At 39.9% G+C, this 21,308-nt stretch overlaps 1 protein-coding gene and 1 long non-coding RNA gene across 2 annotated transcripts in view; both read right to left on the reverse strand.

The window, feature by feature from the left end:
* Nucleotides 1–6,034: 6,034 nt before the first annotated feature.
* LOC149456122 (uncharacterized) lies at nt 6,035–10,345 on the reverse strand. The gene is made up of 2 exons (XR_016313953.1): nt 10,218–10,345; nt 6,035–8,396 (listed from the first exon to the last, which is right to left on the reverse strand). It is a non-coding gene; the product is annotated as an uncharacterized LOC149456122 (long non-coding RNA).
* An 81-nt stretch (nt 10,346–10,426) lies between these two features.
* Nucleotides 10,427–21,308, reverse strand: part of LOC149456123 (synaptonemal complex protein 1-like) — a 68,602-nt gene continuing 57,720 nt past the window's right edge. Inside the window, exons 6-9 of the mRNA XM_089685401.1 lie at nt 19,434–19,484; nt 19,164–19,355; nt 12,602–12,745; nt 10,427–10,432 (exon numbers count right to left, since the gene is read on the reverse strand). Of these exons, the coding sequence (XP_089541527.1) occupies nt 10,427–10,432; nt 12,602–12,745; nt 19,164–19,355; nt 19,434–19,484 (393 nt within the window). The remainder of the gene's footprint in view (nt 10,433–12,601; nt 12,746–19,163; nt 19,356–19,433; nt 19,485–21,308) is intronic.

Here is a 21,308-nt window from a genome sequence, read left to right on the forward strand (position 1 = left end):
TGAAGTAGCAATGAAAATAATTTTATGGTTGGGGGTCACCACAACATGAGGAACTGTATTAAGGGGTCGCGGCGTTAGAAAGGTTGAGAACCACTGCTCTAGGGCCACTGATGCAGGCAGAGGTCAGCAGCACTATGCCTTGATGCCAGCTTTTCTGCTGAAGGCTCACTGGGTTGTTCCTCCTCTGCAGAAAAGTGTTTTAAATCCCCAGTCTCTGGAGCTGGTGGCAGTGGATAAAGGTCCACTATCTCCTCTCCCTGGATCCCCGAATCTGCTGGGCAGAGGTTGGCAACGCTATGCTCCGATGCCAGTGCTTCTGCTGGGGACCCCACATCCTCCACTCTGGCTGACTGTTGGTGCGGGAGAACGATTTCCTCTTCTCCCTGCTGATCCAAAATTGCTGAAAATCCAGGTCACGTGCTGGCGGCACTCAGACCCAGTGCCAGCGCTTCAACAGGTGACTCATTATCCATAGCATCTATGGGTGCTGGGGCATACTGCTGAGCTTTGTTGAACAGTATTTTTTATGCTGGTTCCTTATCCCATTTTTGTGTGACTATAAAGTCCAAGTCACTACTCAATCCAAGCACACTGAAAAGTTCCAACTTTCTAAAATCTCGGATGACCTCCCATCTCCATTCTGCTGCATTAACAAACTATGGATCTTCGTGAAGCACTTCAAATATCAATCCCGGGACACCGAAGTCATAGCCTTTATGGGATTGCTGTTCTCCAGCCACGGACACACTTGAGTGGTATACCATTGCAGCGCCCTACACCCATCGTCCACCACCGTTTCCATCTAGACCAGCCTATCCAGCTCTGTCAGACATTCCTCCCAAGGATGCTCTGCTTGAAACAGTATAAGCAAGTCCAGCTGCAGCCAGTACGTATCCATGGTCATAGGGAGAACCTTTTCATAACAGTCTTTCTCCACTTGGAAAGCCTCCCTCCAGAGCTCCCAGAAGATTGTGTCTCTCAATTCCAGCACGTCCTGGGCAGAGCCAGGCTCTCCATACTGGACAAATGTATCTTGCATTCACCACTGGAACTCTGCCTCCATGGTGACCAGATCCTGAAACACTTCTCTGATATCACCCAACACTTGTTCTCAGCAGGTAGTGGTTTGGAACTGCTACGTAGGGAGAAAGCATATCCCACTGCTGCTAATCAAATGTGATGGAATCCCACCTTGGTGCTTCTGTCAGAGAACTACTTCCTCACCACTGAAACACAGGAACAAGATGTTATAGCTGGTTATTGCACCCAAGAACTAGACAAAACTAGCTCAGGTGCAAACAGAAATTTAAGGTTATTGAAAAATCACACTGAATTTATACTACACAAAATCAGATAAGAGCTTGATCACATTATCCTAAACAATGCAAACTTCAAACAGTAATATCATCAGTACATCTAATGAACATCTAGCAGCTAACAGTAACCTATTTAAACAGTGATCTAATTAACAATAAGCTAATCAACAACCAGGCACCCAGACCAGTCAGGGAGCCCACCTGACAAGTCAGGGACCCCACCCCAGACAGACTGGCAACCACAACCCTGAATACACAAAGTAAATAATACATGCTGTCTTTCAAATGTTTGGCTTTCACTTCTGTAATCTGTCCACTAGAAAATTCATCATAAGACAAAATTCATACAATATTTCAACTGTCTGAAAAAGTGGAATTATTTATAGTCATAGATTTCTTGAGGGAGATTGTTGATAAATATTTCTGTCCCAAGTGGAGGAGCTTCTCCAACCAAGTCTGCAGGAGGGCCACCATATTTCCTCTGATCATTAACATGTACAAGATTAATATTACACCTTTCCATCCACTCCAGATGGGAAGCTTTATTTTCTTTATTCAGATAATTAATCCAAGCCTCACTCTCAGCATTCATCACGTTGTTGTCCATCATCAGAGAATGATCTGCTCTCTCCATGGGATGTGAGGCTGAACTGAACTCTTTTCCATGCTCTGACTGGGAGAAGCAGACAAAATCCCTGGTCTCCTCCATGGGCCATAATCAGTGGGTAGAAAGCTAGTCCCCTCCAAAAGCCCGTGTCGGTTGGGTCTGTCACAATAATATATTAGGATTATTAATTATTGTATAACATTATACTGATAGGAAGCTGGATAATTTATTAATATTAATTTTGGAGAAGGAGTGGGATTTAATAAGCTGGTACTTCTTCCCACTCCTTTTCAGATATGTAAATTAAATTTTTTCTTCTTTAGTTTTATGTTTTATTTTGTAACCAGTTTTTTGTATCTGCCTGTAGCACTACCCTCTTAGGGGATGCTGAGTTATGGGCCCTCCTATAGTTCTGCAGTCAGGCAACACGCATTTTCTTCCTCCACACTTGCACACTGAAGACAGTAACCAGTCCTTAGACTTGTTTTTGTATTTTAATGAAGGGGTATTGAACTTGGATAGGGTTGAGGAATGCATGGGATGCCCTGTGAATTGCAAAACAACACCGTAGTAACTATCTACAGGTCTATGGACAATTATAAAAAAGACTGTCTCTTCTCTGAGAGCCCTCCAGCTTTTGGGTATACCTCCTCAGACCCCAGATGAATCCTCCTCTTCACCTTTCTGTACTGATAGTATTTCCTGGGCAAGGGAACCCATAAACTTCAACAGTCCCACCTGAGGAGCTAGTTGGGTTCTCCAGCTGACTGCCCTCTCCCCCTATCTGGTCCAAGGGGTGTAGGGTTACTTGCACTGTCCTTCCTGATAGCTTAATGGGTTGGTGGCTGCCTTCAGGCCTTACACTGGGATGTCCTTCCTGGTAGATGGTGGTACAGTGAGATCCCCTTCTCCAGCACCTGCTTGTAGGTAGGCCCTTTCCCTGGGCCCCCTCCCAGGCTCCAAGCTCCAGCCTCTCACTCCATCTTCCACCCGACACTGAACTCACACTCCCAGGCTTTGTGATTCTTAAGGGTTGCCTTGGTCACCATGCCCAGCTTCCTGCTAGGGGATTGGCCAAGGTCCGCAGGCATGCAGATCAGAGCTTTCTCCCCTCCTCCATCCCTATTCCAGAAAGCTTTCAGGTTTCTGGAGAGGTGGGAGGGCTCCAAAAGGTCTGACCTTCAGAACCTCCCTAGCCTGTTCTGAGGTAACCTCTCATTCACAGGCTGACTCATCCCAGGCTGCTACTCAGATTCTAACACCAAATTAGCTAGCTAACCTGGAGGGCATTACATGTCTATTACTGTATGATTACTTTTTTTTTTTTTTCATGTTCAGAATAAACCACTACTACTAGATTATAACCCTGTGTGGTGTTACGCCCCTCTATATATTTGTGCCTGCCTTCGGTGGTGTACATCAGACTGGACCTGGATGACTCGATCCTCTCTTCTCTTTGCTGAACAAATGCATTCAGAATCTGGTTTATCTGTGCAAGGTAGCTAGTCAGTTTCTAACGTCAGCTTGTTCAATTAAGCTATGGCTTTGTATACTTATATCAGCTGTGAGAAGCCATGTCCAATGTAGTATCACATGCTTAGCCTGCTTGTTATACTACATTCTTTGTATTGTATTTTGGGTATTCTAATGTTTGTTCTTTTATTACCAGCACAATAAGTGCTCCTGGTGAAGATTTCTAAGTGAAACGCTTAGATATTCTATTGCCTTCTAGTCTACATCTTTGTGTGTTCCATCATTTTAAATTTAATGTAATTTGGAGATGATATTGTTATATATTGTTGTCATCATTCATATTGGGCTGAAGGCTATATGGGGTAGATTTACTAAAAGCGGTGCACTCAGAATCTGGTTTATCTGTGCAAGGTAGCTAATCAGTTTCTAACTTTCTAAAACTTGAAAGTTGATTGTTTTTTCTGCAGAGCTGCACTCTCCAGTTTTAGCAAAATAATCCCCTATAGTTATATATACAAAGTTTTTATATATATGAGTGCAGTGAAAGCACTTTTGATGCTTAGTGGCAATTTAGTTTTTGGAGTTATTTGCACAATTATTACTATAGATTGTTTTCATAAATTTATGCATAGGACACTCACTGGGGTCCACCTTCATAGGAAGCCCAGTTTGGTAGTTTTTTTTTATCCTGAAAAAGCAAACCGCTGGATGGGTGCTACCGCAATGTGACACTCATGTTTAAAGAGACATGTGGTGTACCACTTATCATGATTTTCAGTAAACAGCCAGCAGATGCCTTTCTTGGATACCGCTGGCGCTCTCACAATTGACTGAAAGGAAGTAGACCTATGTGGGCACATTAGTAAAAAAACAAAAAACTGTCATCTTGATGGTCAAATGTAGCTTCCTTTGCACTGTCTTTTTTAATGAAACTGTTTGTAGTATTGGAAACAGCATTACTTTAATACCTGTTGGGAATTACAAGTCCATGTAATTGCAGAGAGAGCCACAGCAAGTGCAATGCCTGCAATGTAAAACTGATCTGGCTGCCTCCACAATGCATTTGTCAGGAGCAGTAGTTAAACTACAAATAAATTAGTTACAACTCTTCTGAAGGCTGAATTTCCGCATCAGTGAGATGCCTCAGTGTAGTCTTTTTTTAGAGTTAAAGCTCTGCCCATTCACCTCAAGGCCTTGTAGTCAATCCTTAAGGAGTCACTTAACCTCCCTGCGTTAGGCCAACACCCACGCTATAGCCATGCTTCCACCAGTCAAGGCTCCCTCTCCCTGAGGGGTTTCAGGGGCCTTCATCTTTTTTACAGTTTTGCTAGTGTAATATACAGTATAATCCCACTAATTCATATAGGCAATAATACTGCTGTTTGCACCACTTATTACATGGGGTTGATTTGCTAAAGGCAAATAGGCTGTTCACTTTGCAAGGATTTTTCCCATAGCTTAGTAAATGTGGTGAATTTTCAGTTTACAAAGAATAGCCAATCACATGCAAGGAAAATAGAAAAACAAAATTTTTGCTTGCAAATGATTGGAAGATGGAAGTCAACAGCGTTTCACCCCTTTACTAAGCTCTGGGGGAAATGCAAAGTGCAACTTTCTTTGCAATGTGAACAGCACATTTTCCTTTAGTAAATCAGCCAGAAATGGTGTTATTGAATCCTAGCCTGGGTGAAAAGGCCCAGATGTCTAATTTAAAGTAACAACACACTAGGACGCTACTCCTTTAACCGCTTCCCCGCTGCCCTATAGCAGGGAGGCAGGGGTGCACAAAATCGTGCACAGCACAGCCATCCAGAGCAGTGCGATTTCAGTGAATCACACACATCCTGCCCCCTAGTAAAACACTACACATAGTTAACCCTTTGATCACCCCCTCATATTAACGCCTTCCTGTACAGTGTCAGTGCTTTTTTTTAGTACTGAGCAATGTATTGGTGTCACTGGGGAATGTCAGTGACACCAAGTTAGTTCCCCCCCAGTGTCAGAATGTCCGTTGCAGTCCTGCAGTCCCGCTAAAAGTCGCTGCCAATTTTCTAACATTTTTGCTTTGATTAATTGAATTATGTCACCATTGTACAAGGGTACACATGCTCTGTGAGAACAAAAATATGTATGGTTAGTACATCAATATGAGATAAGCTTTGCAGGTTTGTTCCAGATGGGCAGGTGTGCTTACCTATTTTTCAAAATGATGGCATCTTTTTTATAAATACTTTCATTTAGCTCTAAGTTCAGTCACCAATTTTCCTGCACACCTAGCTGTTTTTGAACCATCAAAAATGTGGCAGAAAACAGCTGGTGTGGTGGCTTCCCAAAATTGGGTATGAGAAAATGCCACTGATATTTCAGCATCCTACTTCTCCATAAATATTCATCATCCATTTTACTTCTGTTTTTTTCAACGTTTGCTTTGTATTTTGACAAAATATGATACAATTGTATTGGACATTTTCGATAATTTCATGTGTATTCAAATGGATGACCAAGTTATTGTGCGCTAAATCACATATTGCTAACTTCTGAACATAATTCAAACATGCAGATCTTATTTGTGACTTTTTGCAACTCACAGTTTCAAAATATTATTTATAATCTGATAAAAAAAATCATACTTGGACACTCAAGTTGAAACTAATTTATTAGTTTTAATTGCAAACTAACTTAGAGGGTCACATCAAACATACAAGCTTGCAGACCTGCCAAATAAAGTGAGGAACAGTAAAATATGTAACTGCTATCTAAATAAACCTATAGGTATTGTTAGTGATCCATAGTTATTAAGACTTGGCCTAAAATATTACAGTTCTGAAGTGCAGGCACCTATGTCTGTAGATCTGCTGTGAATCTCAGGCCCAGGATATACAGTAGACGGGGCCTGCTTCAGTTCAGATTAAAGTTTCATTACAGGCTGTGCTTTGTCAATGGCAAAGCAAACAGAGGGGGCAGAGACAATAATTGGAACTAGTGTCTGTTATAGAAGCCTCTCTGATGTGTTGGAGAGTCAGAGGTACTTTTCAATGCTCTTTCTGGAGAACTTAAAAACAGCGTTTATAAGAATTTTCACGAAAGCACAAGGAAAGTTCATTAAGGGAAAAGTACACAAGTTTTAAGGTGTCTCAAAATATAAAAATGAAGGTGCCCAGTATTGGGTTTTAAGCTCTGCCTTTTCCTGGAGCTATGCCCCATTACCTTGTCACATAATTCCACAGCTTCTACTACCCACTTAAGTTCTGCCATTGAAAGTTACATAACAGGGGCAGAGTTTTGTGCTGGGAGGAGGAGGTTCATCTAGACTTGGGCACAGATTGAGGCTCCATGTACATCCTGGGCCTGGGATCCAAGGAGACTCAGATTTACTTAAAGACCAAAAAGGGTACTTACAGTTCATCACTATTGCTTTCTTGGAATATTTTAGGCCAGGTTTAAAACCAAAAGACCAATCAATGAAAAATTGCCAACAACTAGCTAGGATATGCAGGAAAGTATTGATAACTGTTTGGATCAAATATTAAGGTTATGTTAGTCATTTTGGGTGATGTGCATGTATATAGAACATACGGATACCATAATGATGTGCATAGCAATTTGAAAAGAACAGCAATCAGTCATATATCAGCTTTGGTAGTTTTGAGTGTCATAAAAAACAAACTTGTGACGGACTGCTATGAGTTACTGCACATCATTACTCTCTGTATTAATTCCATACTGACTGGTGTTATGAAAGTGACACTTTGAAAATATATTCAACCACATTTAAGAAGTGTGAATATCAGTGATTTGTGGTCAAGTGCAAAACTACAAATGGACTTAATTTGCTAATGAAAAGTGAGGTTAGTTGTAAACGTATTCACTTCCAATCATGTGCAGAAGATTTTAAAAATACTTCTTCACATGATAGAATGTTGGAAGTGTACACAGGCTCACCTATACTTACTTAACATTTCATGCCCTTCCCACTTTAGTAAATCAGGAACATAGTGGCTGTTTTTAGTAGTTTAATGAGAACCGCAATGGAAAATTCGAAATAGGAGAAAACATTCAGAAAAGTAGAGCAGTAGCCCATAGTAATCCAGCAGGTTTCTTGCCTCATTTGCCCAGTGACAGACAGATAAAACCTGATCTATATTCATTTGCTTCACTTTCCTTGCCTTAGGTTGAACAGCAGCTGTAGCACTGTTTGTATGTTTAAGGGCCAATTCACCCCAGTGCTGCTGTAAAACGCAGATCAGCGGAAGGACATCTGAAAAACAATATTTTCCACTGTCTCCTATTCACAACATAACATTGCGTTGCGCTAAAGTGCAAAATGTATGTCAACGGACATCAAAATGCATGGAAAGGTACATACATTTTAGCGCAAGTCAGTGTGAATTGGCTCTAAAGGAGCTCCAGTGTGCCTTAACATATAACTAGCAACTTGCACAATTGCTTTTACAATTTTTTAAGATATTTAAGGAACACCATAAAAATGGGAAGAATATGGGTATATTAAAACTATATTATTCACTAGAATCTCAAACTTTAAGTAAAAATAATTAACTTTCTTCAAACACAGGGAAACCATTATGCATGCTATAAATACAGAGTGTACCTAAAACATAGATTAGTCATACGATGATACTCATTTTTTTCTATGGGACAAGAAGCACTATTCCCATTCCTGGCAAGATTAGGCTCAGTTAAGGCTCACACATTTTTAACTGCCTTAAAAAATCTTTTAACAATCCCCTCTTTAATGACCGTATACATTCAAAGAAATGCCCCTAAATAAAAACTATTATAAACATTAAACAAATGTAACAATCTTTAAAAATTAAAATCATAAAAAATGAAACTGGGCAGGTTCTGCAAATTTCACTGAAATATTATTAAGCAGCTTTCATTTTTCGTCTTCGATCTACTTTGGGAAATGCAGCCCAGCCAGCTTGCATATTTTTTATATTTGAGACAATACGGGGCTTGATAGATGATTCAGTGAGAGTCTAAAAAAATGAGGAAACACATAAATCATAAATCGTAAATTGTATTTGTTGGGGTTTAACCCACGCACAAAGGTAGAACTACTGTAAATGATGTTTAATACACTCAATTTATGTGAATTGTATGGTGCTGTAAACTGGTTGTCCAAAATGTTCAGAACGGGCTGTATGGCTTTAGGTCGAAGGAGCTAGTTTCTTTATATTGCTTATAGCTCTCTTTTACACACAATGCATCATTTCTTAATACTTGCATTTTGTGGCCAATTCATAATATATAAAAATATAAAATATAGGCCACTGTGTTGAGTTACCTCTATTAAAGGGCCTGTGTTAATGGGTTTTGGGACTGTGTTGATGGTATCAGCGTGACACAGATTTTGATTGGGATTTCAAAACCCATTTGAAGCAAGTCAATCTTGTCGACACAGGCACTAACACAGCAGAGAGAATTCCTTGACTAGAGGAGAGCAAGTCATGGGACTTTGCCAGGTCACAAAACCAGGCTCACTTCTCAATTTTTATCTTCCCCTTTATTTGATAGTGTTTCACCAGCTTAGATTTGTTAAGCACACAGCTTTTGTCCTAAAGCAGTGATAGAGCTGCACTACTGCCATACCACTGCTTTTTACATAGATCCCAATGTCCCAAAAGTATTAAAGTGTTACTAAACCCAAGACCCTGCATTCACTATATGTAGTCTCCCACAGTACACAGAATATGGAAATGCAATTATTTTTGTAAACATAAAAAGCTAAATATCTATTCTCATCAGCAGTTAGAGCAGTCTTGTGACTTCTATCAGTGTTCAGCCGAGCACTGGTTAAAGCTTGTAGGAGGAGGTTTCATTCTCTCCTGATAGTCCTATGAGGCTGCATGACCCCTGGCCCTCTGTCAGGACAGTTCTGATTGGCCCTGTGCTGATCACATGCACTCTCCCAAAGAAAAAATGAAAAACTCTCTAGCAATACACATCAAACTGAGCATTTTCAAGAGTGCCTCCTAGAGCTCTGTACTATCACAGATGGATTGGGGACAGTGGAAGAACGGGAGGATTAGAGAAGACAGGATCAAACATCCTTTTTTATACAATGTGGAGGATTAACCCGTTAGATTCCACAGTGAGTATAACAAGCATGCTTTACTGCATATACAGACTGATTTTACTGTTGTGGGGTTAGTAACACTTTACATCTTTCATATCGTTGTTTAAGTCCGGTTAATGATAAAATCTTAGCATTAGAACTTGAGAATGTACTGTTGAAAATGTAATATATTGCTGCTTGCCAATCATTAGATGATGAGGCTGCATTAGTTTTCTTTTTTAGGCTTTTTTCCTTCTGTTTTCACCTAGTGATCTAGTCAGTAACACACCTCCTGTAACTGAGTGCATAGGGGGCACATTTGGAATGTAGCATTGTCAATTTGGGGGGGGGGGGGGGGGAGTGTTTAAATGTACTAGCAGGTTTAGATACACTTACAAACTTCAGCTCACACTTTATAAGCAGTTACAGCAAACATTTTTTTTTCCTTTTGGGATAAATATTTTACATAAATAAATAAATTCTGATCATTGTAAGCACCCCTGTCCGTTTTAAATAGTTTTTTCTCCACACTGTAACTGATACATCTGCAAAAGAGCTTGTTAATTGAAAAACAACAGACTTACTGGCAAAATCACCAGATGAAAATAGAAGAAAGAAATTCTAAAAAAGTAATTACATCAAAGAATTGGTACAATCTACAATACAATAAATGTTTTCTTTTGGGTTTGATGTCACTTTAAGTTTTAATATCAACTGAACAAAACTGACAATACAGGTGTACCTTTCTTGGAGTATAGGGGACTAGGGTGTCATGTGATGCCTCATGTACACTTTTGAAAATCACATCATTTTTATATAATCCCTATAATAACATGATAGAAAAAAGTGGTTCAGTACAACAGTTATATATTTACAATTTTAACACCTTGCATTAAAAACCTTTACAACTAGTCATTTCATATCTAAATGATGATCCTATTATTCTTCTGCCTATACCTGCACATAGAGGTTAATGGAAATAAGAGTCAGATGCAGATCGTTTCAACTGACCTGGCAGTGTGAATTGAGTACACATTAGTCTGAGTGTAAGCGGACTAATGCAGCCCATAGATGAGTTGGGTTTTTTTCCCTCACACCAGTGGGGTTGAAAAAAATTTCTCAGTTCCCTCATCCGCACATTTGATTTGGATGTGGGAATCACTCCCACTGAACTATTGTACTCTGACAGAGGGGTGACTTCCGACCAGCTGAATTTTGATCCATCTAGTCTGGTGACTGGAATAACAAGTACACAGGGAGGCTGGGACTGAAGCAGTTTGTTCAAAACACACAGAGCTGTGCAACAATTAACCAGGAGGCTGTAACATTTTTACTCTGTGTTGTGATGGAATTACCCTGTGCATGGAAAGATCATCTGTTATCAGCCTTCCATAATGAATAAAACTGGTCTGGAAGTTTCAAATAGAATATCTACATTTACCTGAACTGAACAGTTTGGAATCCAGAGATACTTAATTAGACAAATTCATATGATGCAATGAGCACAGAAGTAATGATAATTACAGTACCTTGAAAAAGTACTGATACCCCTTGAAATTTTCCACATTTTGTCATGTTACAACCAAAAACTTAAATGTATTTTATTGGATTTTATGTGATAGACCAACACAAAGTGGCACATAATTGTGAAGTGGAAGGAAAATTATAAATGTTTTTAAACATTTTTTACAAATACATATCTGACAATTGTGGCGCGCATTTGTATTCAGCCCCCCTGAGTCAGTACTTTGTAGAACCACCTTTTACTGCAACTGCAGCTGCAAGTCTTTTCGGGCATGTCTCTACCAACTTTGCACATCTAGAGAGTGACATTTTTGCCCATTCTTCTTTGCAAAATAGCTCAAGCTCTGTCAGATTGGATGGAGAGCATCTGTGAACAACAATTTTCAAGTCTTACCAGATTCTCAATTGGATTTAGGTCTGGACTTTGACTGGGCCATTCTAATACATGAATATGCTTTGATTTAAACCATTCCATTATGGCTCTGGCTGTATGTTTAGGGTCGTTGATCTATTGGAAGGTGAACTTCCACCTCAGTCTCAAGTCTTTTGCAGACTCTAACAGGTTTTCTTCTAAGATTGCCCTGTATTTGGCTCCATCCATCTTCCCATCAACTCTGACCAGCTTCCCTGTCCCTGCTGAAGAACAGCATCCCCACAACATGATGTTGCCACCACCATGTTTCACGGTGGGGATGGTATGTTCAGGGTGATGTGCAGTGTTAGTTTTCCGCCACACATAGCATATTGCTTTTAGGCCAAAAAGTACCATTTTGGTCTCATCTGACCAACTGTGGTGTGCATTTGTATTCAGCCCCCTTTACTCTGATACCCCTAACTAAAATCTAGTGTAACCAATTGCTTTCAGAATTCACCTAAATAGATTCCACCTCTGTGTAATTTAATCTCAGTATAAATACAGTTGTTCTGTGAAGACTGGGACAGAGGTTCACCTTCCAGCAGGACAATGACCCTAAACATACAGCCAGAGCCACAATGGAATGGTTTAGATCAAAGCATATTCATGATTAGAATGACCCAGTCAAAGTCCAGACCTAAATCCAATTGAGAATCTGTGGCAAGACTTGAAAATTGCTGTTCACAGACACTCTCCATCAAATCTGACAGAGCTTGAGCTATTTTGCAAAGAAGAATGGACAGAAATTTCACTCTCTAAATGTGCAAAACTAGTAGAGACATGCCCAAAAAGACTTGCAGCTGTAATTGCAGTGAAAAGTGGTTCTACAAAGTACCGACTCAGGGGGGCTGAATACAAATGCAACACTTTTCAGATATTTATTTGTAAAAAATGTTTAAAAATCTTCTTTTTCATCAACATTTACATAAGTGTACTATACGTTTTTGTACATAAATTTCTAATATTGGTATATGAACAAATGTGTGTTCCAGATAATGACTTCTTACATTCCTTAGTAGGCAAATAAAGTTCTTTTACAAACTCAGAGAAAGAAACTTTAGAACTCTCTAATTGAAAGTCAGAAAGAAAGCACCTGTATTTCCTAAGGATAATGTTTGAAAATGCACTAATATTTATAAGTACTAACAAAACTGATAAGATATATTTTGTTGAATAAAATATTTTACCAGAATGTCTGTGCTTTCGGAGCTATCAGAATGGAATTCAAAATCAACAGAAACTTTTCTTTTCTTCTTTGCTGGATCATCAAGACATGCATTAAAACGGTCAGGTAAATTGGCAAACTTTGGTGGGGTCTTCACAGAATATGTCTGAAAAACCAACATATTTAATTAAATATGTATAAATATGGCATACTGATTGCAAACAAAGTATGTTGTACCTTTTAACTAATGTATTGTGAAATCAAGGACTTTATACTATGTCCAGATAATAAATGTACACAATTTGTGACAGTGGGCAGGTCATATTTTTTTTTAGAACTGAGATAGCATTCTGTGGTCTAATATTTGTAAGCATGTGATCTATAAATTATCTCTTGGGGTAACCGAATAATGTGGGATTTAAGAACCATGCAATTAAAAGTACAACCCCTGGCAAAAAGTATGGAATCACAACTCTCGGAAAATGTTCATTCAATTGTTTAATTGTCTAGAAAAAAAAACTAATCACAGACATGCCTCAAAACTATTTTCATTTAACATTTCAACCTTCTGGCTTTAAGAAACACTTAAAAAATAAAAGTGTAGTCAATTGCAAACTGTATTGCAGATCAAGCAGAGGAAAAAAGTAAGAATTACTCAATTCTGAGGAAAATATTATGGAATTATCATGTACCTTGCAGTTCTAAAACAAACATCTGCATCAGATTACATCTGCTAATTAGTCTGCAGTTAAAAAAGAGTGCTTGCACACCTTGGTGAGCTACTGCACCAAGCTGATTGACATGAATCATTGCTCCAACATGAGAGATGTCAGTTGAAACAAAGGAGAGGATTATAAAACTTCTTCAAGAATGTAAACCATCACAGAATGTTGCAAAAGATGTTGGTTGTTCCCAGTCAGCGGTGTCTAAAATCTGGACCAAGTACAAATCAAATGGAAAGGTTGTAAAAGGGAAGCGTACTGACAGACCAAGGAAGACATCAAAGCATCAAGACAGAAAAATTAAAGCAATATGCCTTGAAAACAGAAAATGCACAACAAAATAAGTGAGGAACAAATGGGCAGAAAATGGAGTCAAAGTCTGTGACTAAACTATAAGACATCACCTAAAGGTAATGGGATTTATATACAGAAAAGCCAAACGAAAACCATTATTAACACCTAAACAGAAAAAAACAAGGTTACACTGGCCTAAAGAAAAGCAATCATGGACTGTGGATGACTGGATGAAAGTGATATTCAGTGATGAATCACAAATCTACATTGGGCAGGGTGATCATGCTGGAACTGCCTGAAGAAAACATGCAAATTTCCACAATCATTGGTGATATAGGGTTGCATGTCAGGTAAAGGTACGGGGAGATGACAGCCATTAAATCTTCAATAAATGCACAAGTTTCTATTGAGAATTTGGACGCTTTTTTCTTACTGCATCAATTGAAAGGATGTTTGGTGATGACCATATCATTTTTCAGGATGATATAGCATCTTGCCATATGGCAAAAGCCGTGAAAACTTTGCTTCAAGAAAGACAGACATATAGGGGTTTATTTACTAAAGCTGGAGAGTGCAAAATCAGTCTCACTTCTGCGCAGAAACCAATCAGCTTCTAACCTCAGCTTGTTCAATTAAGTTTTGGCAATAAAAACTAGAAGCTGACTGGTCTCTGTGCAGAAATGAGTCAGTTTGTGCTCTCTCCAGCTTTGCCAAATAAACCTCATAATGTCAATAGCATGGCCTGCAAATAGTCTGGACCTCAATCCAATTGAAAAACTATGATGGAAATGAAAGAAAATGGTCCATGACAAGGCTCCAACCTGGAAAGCTGATCTGGCAAGTGCAATAACAGAAAGTTGGAGCCAGATTGATGAAGAATACTGTTTGTTGATAGTTAAATCCATGTCTCAGAGAATTCAAGCTGTTCTAAAAGCCAGAGGTGGTGCAACAAAGTACTAGTGGTGTACTGTAGTGTTTTTTTCATGATTCCATAATATTTTCCTCAGAATTGAGTGATTCCATATTTTTTCCTCTGCTTGATCTGCAAATCAGTTGCAACTGACAGAAGTCAGAAGGTTGGAATGTTAAATGAAAATAGTTTTGAGGCATGTCTGTGATTAGTTTTTTTTCTACACAATTAAACAATTGAATGAACATTTTCCAAGAATGGTGATTCCATACTTTTTGCCAGGGGTTGTATATCTGAAAAGCAGCAATGCTTGATAACTACGCAAACATACTACAACATCTAACCCTAGGTTCACACCTGAGCGTTTTCCGCAGTGTTTTGCATTTTGCAGAAACGCACTACAGACCATTTAACATGATTTCTTATGGGACACGTTCACATCCGTGTTTTCACCAGGTGCATTTTTTGGAAAGGGTCAGGGACTTTTTTGAACGCAAAAAGTTGCGTTTTTGGTTCTATTGACTTCAATGCTGCAGAAAAGCATGTAGTGTGTTTTTGCTGCATTTTGTGTTTTTAATCTGCCTAGCAACAAGAAAAAAAAAGCAAAACACATCAAAAACACATGTGTAAAACGCAAGCGCACTGCAAAAAGCACTACAGAAACGGATCAAACATAACCTGCATAGGGGTGAACCTAGCCTAAGCCCAAACTCAATAAGAGTATATTTCTGTGACTGTATTTAGCAATGCTCAGTGTTAGCTGTGCTGAAGAGAAAAGCATCAGATGAGGAGGAAAATTAGGAGGTTCTGACGGACTTCTCATTGCAAGTTGTTCTCAGCCATAGATCTGTACATGCAAGTGATGAATACATACTATGTTCAAGAATCACCTAAAATGACAGGTGGTAAAAAATATTAAAATAAATAAACAGTTCATTGGAGCACAAATTGTGTACGGGCCAACCTAAAAGTAACAACCAAGGAGTTAATTGCAGTTCAAATCTACCAAAGGAATGTTTAAGATAAAATAGCAAAAAAGAGCACAAATACCTCTTTAATTATAACAGAGACTCAAAAAATGGGATCAGAGTAACAATACACAATCGTATAGTTCACTCCTGGAGCTGACAGGTTGCTTAATACAGTAGAGATGGGAAATCTTTACACATCCATGAACTTTGAGGCAGGGCTGAGAAAAACACATAGTGCAGCTCACCAATGTAATATCAAACAGTGACAACTTTATGAAAAAGCAGTGTACACTCACATTAAAAACTTGTGACATTCAAAAATAGTGCTAGGAACCAAACTGTCGGTCCCTGTTCTGTGGCCAGTGGTGGTATATGTATTCGTATAATAGCCACAAAAGCAGTCAGTGCTAGAAAATGATCTATCCAGGCAACTTTAGTGTCCCCTGAATACGTGTATTTGCACTAACTGCACTGGGAGGAGCTATACGTGCTGACGTCACACCGCTGCTTCCGGTACTGGGATCGGCAGTCATATTAGTAAGTGCAATTCCCATACTGTGGCTTGCTCTTTGGCTGTGATGAAAAACTCTGCTTTGTAATTTTAATATATGGATGTTAATGCATTTTATGAATAAATTACTACACTATGGGGTTTATTTACTAACGCTGGAGAGTGCAAAATCAGGCTCACTTCTACATAGAAACCAATCAGCTTCCAGGTTTTATTGCCAAAGCTTAATTGAACAAGCTGAGGTTAGAAGCTGATTGGTTTCTATGCAGAAATTAGCCTGATTTTGCACTCTCCAGCTTTATTAAATAAACTCCTAAATGCAATTTCTTGTAGCTCCATGTGATGAGGGTCCCTCCCAGGCTCATTACATCAGTGGTGTGGTGGCCCCCTGCTGGAGAGGAGTACTATAACAAGAGGTTGCTTTTCCACATTGTAAAGTCTTCTGTTTATTCATGTGCTGTTTGCTGCTTTCTCTATGCAGCTTAAAAGCTGGTGAATGTGCACAGGCTATGGTATATGATGCACATGGTGCCGCACTTTACTGGCAGAAGATTGCAATACATTAAAATGTTACTTACTGTTATGAAGATTCAGCTTTATTTACTTGTTGTAATGAAGATTCACCTTTACAGTGGAATGCTGGTTGGTGCACATTTTTCTTATTAATTTTTTATTAATATTTATTATTTTTGCAGTTTATATACATGAATTGTTTGTTCTATTAATTTATATTAATTGTTATATTAATTTCATGTATTTGTATACCATTAGCTGAATTGTTAAAATGTTCTAATGGAGTTGTATCTAATCAATAAATCAAGTGCCAAGATCTTTCTTTCCCCTTTCCCCTACAAGAGTACTATAAAGTACTATAAAATGCCAACATCAGTCCCCTCTTAATAGGCTTGATAAAATGGATTGCAACCTCACAATGCATTGCATAGGAAATTGTACCTGGAAATAGATGCATTGCTTGAGCTAAGAAGCCACTCAGTAGCAAGGACGCTGGCTGTTTTAATCTCTGGGTGGGTCCTGTTTCATCTCTCACAGCTGGCCATGAAACAAGCACACTTTTAAGCCATATTGGCCCGGAAAAGTAATAGGGCACACCGGGCATTTGCCTGGTGGGCTGGGGCCGCCTGGATAGGAAGGCGGGCGGGCGGCACATAGAGGAACCAGACTGTGCATTTCTCTCCTGCCACCACTGAATGCCTACTTCTCTGCTACTGGCGGCAGGAGAGAAATGCAGTCCAGTTCCTTTATGTGCCGCCCAGCTGCCCCTTCTATCATCTCCTGCTGCCGTGAGCTTCTGTATGCTCCCCCTGCGGCCACCCACCCCCTCATCTTCTGTAGTGTTGCCGTTGGGTTCCCCCCTCCCTGCAGATGCTGTGGGGGACCTGTCAGGATAGACTTCCCCCAGTGCTGACAGTTCCCCATCCACCACAGACAGGAGAGGAGAGAGAAATCTGGTTCTGCCCCTCCTCCTCCCGCCCTCTCCTCCTGTGTCTGCCTTGCCCACACTTCCTGGCAGTCTTGTGTCTTCTCTCTTTCTCCTTCTTTCTCTTTTTTTCTCTCTCTCTCTTCCTTCCTTCTCTCTCAATCTGTCTTCTCTTTCTTTCCTTCCTTTTTTCTCTAATTCTTCTTTCTCTCTCTGTTTTTCTCTCTCTCTCTCTCTCTCTCTCTCTCTGTCTTCTCTTTCTTTCTCTCCTTTCTTTCTCTCTCTGTTTCCCCTTCATTCATTCCTTCTCTCTCTTTTCTCTCCCTCTTCCTTCCTTCTCTTTCTTTTTTTTTCTCTTTCCATCTTTCTTTCCGTCCTTCTTTCTCACTCCTTCTCTAATTCTCTCTCTGTCTTCTATTTTTCTCCTCCCTTCTTTCTTTGTCTCTCTCTGTCTCCCCTTCCTTCCTTCTCTTTCTTATATATTTTTTTTCTCTCTCTTTCCTTCCTTCCGGTCTTGTCCTCTCACCAAAGCCCCCCAAATGTTAAAAAATAACAAAGGTCACTCTTGCAACCGGGCCCTGGCGTTTCACCACCGGGCTCCAAGGAAAGTGTCTCTGGGCTTGGGGCTGCTCAGTCTAAAATGCCCCAGGTCTATTTTTTCTCCCAGTTCGGGCCTATGGCCATATATGGTTTGAATCTTGGCTGGCACAGCAGGATCTAGCCACTAGCAATAATCACTGTATTCTCCCGGTGGGGATGGCTTCCCCTGCCAGGAGAACAAAAAAGGCTCCACAGGAGGGATTCCCCTGTCAACACTTTCATGAATTGCAGGAAAGAAATTAGCTCCATCTATGGCCTTCCTTATGTCTATCTGCGCTGGTTTCCACAACTACTTCTGAAAATCACTTCCAAGTATTTAATGTGAGTGGACTGCTTTTAATTAAGTTGTCATAGTTTGAAATTACATTGGTGCACTGTGATTTTCTCATCCCTGCCTCAGAGTTTGTGGATGTGTAAAGATCTGCCATCTCTGTATCAATCAGTGTGCCAGGTCTGGGAGTGAAGTATACTATTGAGCTTATTGTCCTTCCTGTGACAGACTCATAGGACCTGGATTTTAAGGACTTTGATCTTATATATTTTAGCATTTGTTCTTAAGAAGGTATTACTACTCTTTTTACTATTTTTCCTTTGGTAAAAAATATTCCACTCTTTTTTTTTCAGAAACAGCTGAACGGTTTTTCTGCCCACACAAGCATGGCGGATAGAGTATTCCTCCCCACTGAGTTATTGTATTCTGACAGTGTGGACTTCTCCGCTGTCAGAATATTCTGATCAGTGCTGCAGCTGAATGGCTGCAGTACTGATCGAATTCCAACAAGCCAGTTAAATCAACTTCTCTGGAACAGGAATGTCCATAGATGGATTCAATTTTGGATGCTCCCTGCTGAACTGGGCAAAAATTGATCCATCTATGACCAGCTCCAGCACAACTTTAGACTCACATGAAATGCACATGTACTGAGGGGATCATTTCTGTACCATGGAAAAAAGGTAACAAATGCCTTTTCAACATAATGCTCACAAATGCTCATTTTCTCTTGGGTTTTATCACAATCAAGTCCTGACTGACTCCAGAAATGCTTACATTGATTACAACTTGTCAAAACAAGCATGTCCATGGCTCTTGTATATGCGTTCCTGTAGCTGGTTGAAAAGCACAGAAAAAGATTTGTACCTTTGGAGCTGCATAATTGCAGATCTTAGAAGTGGTCCATGGAGATGTAACCTTGTTAACAGACTTTTTGTCAGGCTCCCCTTGTGATGCTATTTTTGCAAGAACTGATCTCCTTGAAAAAGAGGAGGAGGTCTGTACACTTCCTATTTTGGCTGACTGCTTTGGAGTTTCTGGAAACATGGTCTGGACCTGCTATATGAGAAACAGAAATACTTTAAAACTTTGGACTGAACATATTTTACTTTCATTTAAGTTCAGAAATATATTTACCTTGTGCTTCATAGTTGTCTTTAATTGTATTTTCTCCATTTCAATTTTTTCCTAAAAAAATATTTGATATATTAGGAAATATACACATGCGCCATGAAACTAGACAATGTAAAACAAGTCAATATACAAAAATAACAATACTTTGGAGTAAAATAAAAATTACAAGACAGGCCTGGAAACCAACATTTCACACCTACTAATTAACTATCTCTTTTTTGCAATGAATACAATAATATCAAATATGACTATGCAATATGAATTTCTACATTTTGCATACCTTGTACTGAAGGCAGAAATTAATTCAATTCAAGCAAACCATGAGAAATGTTGTCAGAGGAATGGCTGTGAATCTAGTTAATTTGGTACCTGAAAGATGACTATTGGCTTAATTTTCAAATGATCTAGTGCAGGGGTGGGCAAACTTTTTGACTTGAGGGCCGCAATGGGTTCATATATTGGACCCGGGGGCCGGACCAAGAGTAGATGAATGATGTGTATGTGTCATCCATAGTAAGTATAGTAATATTCCCCCATAGTAAGCATAGTAATTAATCCCCCATATAGTAATTCATCCCCCATAGTAATTCATCCCCCATATAGTAATTCATCCCCCATATAGTAATTCATCCCCCATAGTAATTCATCCCCCATATAGTAATTCATCCCCCATAGTAATTCATCCCCCATATAGTAATTCATCCCCCATATAGTAATTCAACCCCCATAGTAATTCATCCCCCATATAGTAATTCATCCCCCATAGTAATTCATCCCCCATATAGTAATTCATCCCCCATAGTAATTCATCCCCCATAGTAATTCATCCCCCATATAGTAATTCATCCCCCATATAGTAATTCATCCCCCATAGTAATTCATCCCCCATATAGTAATTCATCCCCCATATTAATTCATCCCCCATATTAAGTCCCCAAGTCCCCCCTGTGTCAATTCACTTACCTTTGCTCCGCGCGCTCCTCTTGCCGTGTTCCCGCGCCGTTCCGGTGTAGCATGAAAATCTGTCTCCTATGAGCATCTGTCCCCCTCGACGTATCTGCGCATGTGCCAGTTTCAGGCATTAGCAGCCGATCGGCGATCTCCGGCACATGCGCAGATACGTTGAGGGGGACAGATCCTCATAGGAGACAGATTTTCATGCTACACCGGTCTTCAGGGCGGACTGTGAGAGGAGCCTAGCGGGAGCCTAGCTCCGCGGGCCGGATTAAAAGGTCCGCCGGGCCGTATACGGCCCGCGGGCCGTAGTTTGCCCATTGCTGATCTAGTGCAAGGGTATTTAAATTAAAATTCAAGGAGGAAAATTTCTTCTGGATCTCAAGTTTGTGCTATGACTCAGAATGATTGTAGTCACTGTACGTCTATCAAAAAACGAGAAATGTACAATTTCCATAGCATTTGCCACCATCAGAGTACCCCCTTATATCAGGTGTCCCCATCAGAGTGTCCCCTTAAGTAAGGTGCCCCATCAGAGTGCCCACTTACATCACGTTTCTGTATAAGAAGGCCCCCTTACATCTGGTGTCTCCCATCAGCGTGTGCCCTTACATCAGTTATCCCCATCAGAGTGCTCCATTATATGAGGTTCCCTCATCACAATGACCCCTCACATAGGGTGTCACCATCACATCAGGTGTGTCAGAGTGCTCCTCTATATCAGGTGTGTATCCAAAGAACAAAGGTATACTGCTCAGGCAAACAATCCAGATCAATCCACGACAGGTGCAGGCTCTGGCTCGCCACCACACACGATGCAATAGGAAGAAGGGTCAGCCGCACACCGGAGGATAGATGAATATAGTGTGTATTTATTGATCCATAGGGCACACAAAGCACCAGGACATGAATACAGGACCTGTT

Source organism: Staurois parvus, unplaced genomic scaffold, assembly GCF_062004578.1.
Source record: "Staurois parvus isolate SC_StPar_1 unplaced genomic scaffold, SC_StPar_1.0 ptg000375l, whole genome shotgun sequence".
NCBI classification, from domain to species: Eukaryota; Metazoa; Chordata; class Amphibia; order Anura; family Ranidae; genus Staurois; species Staurois parvus.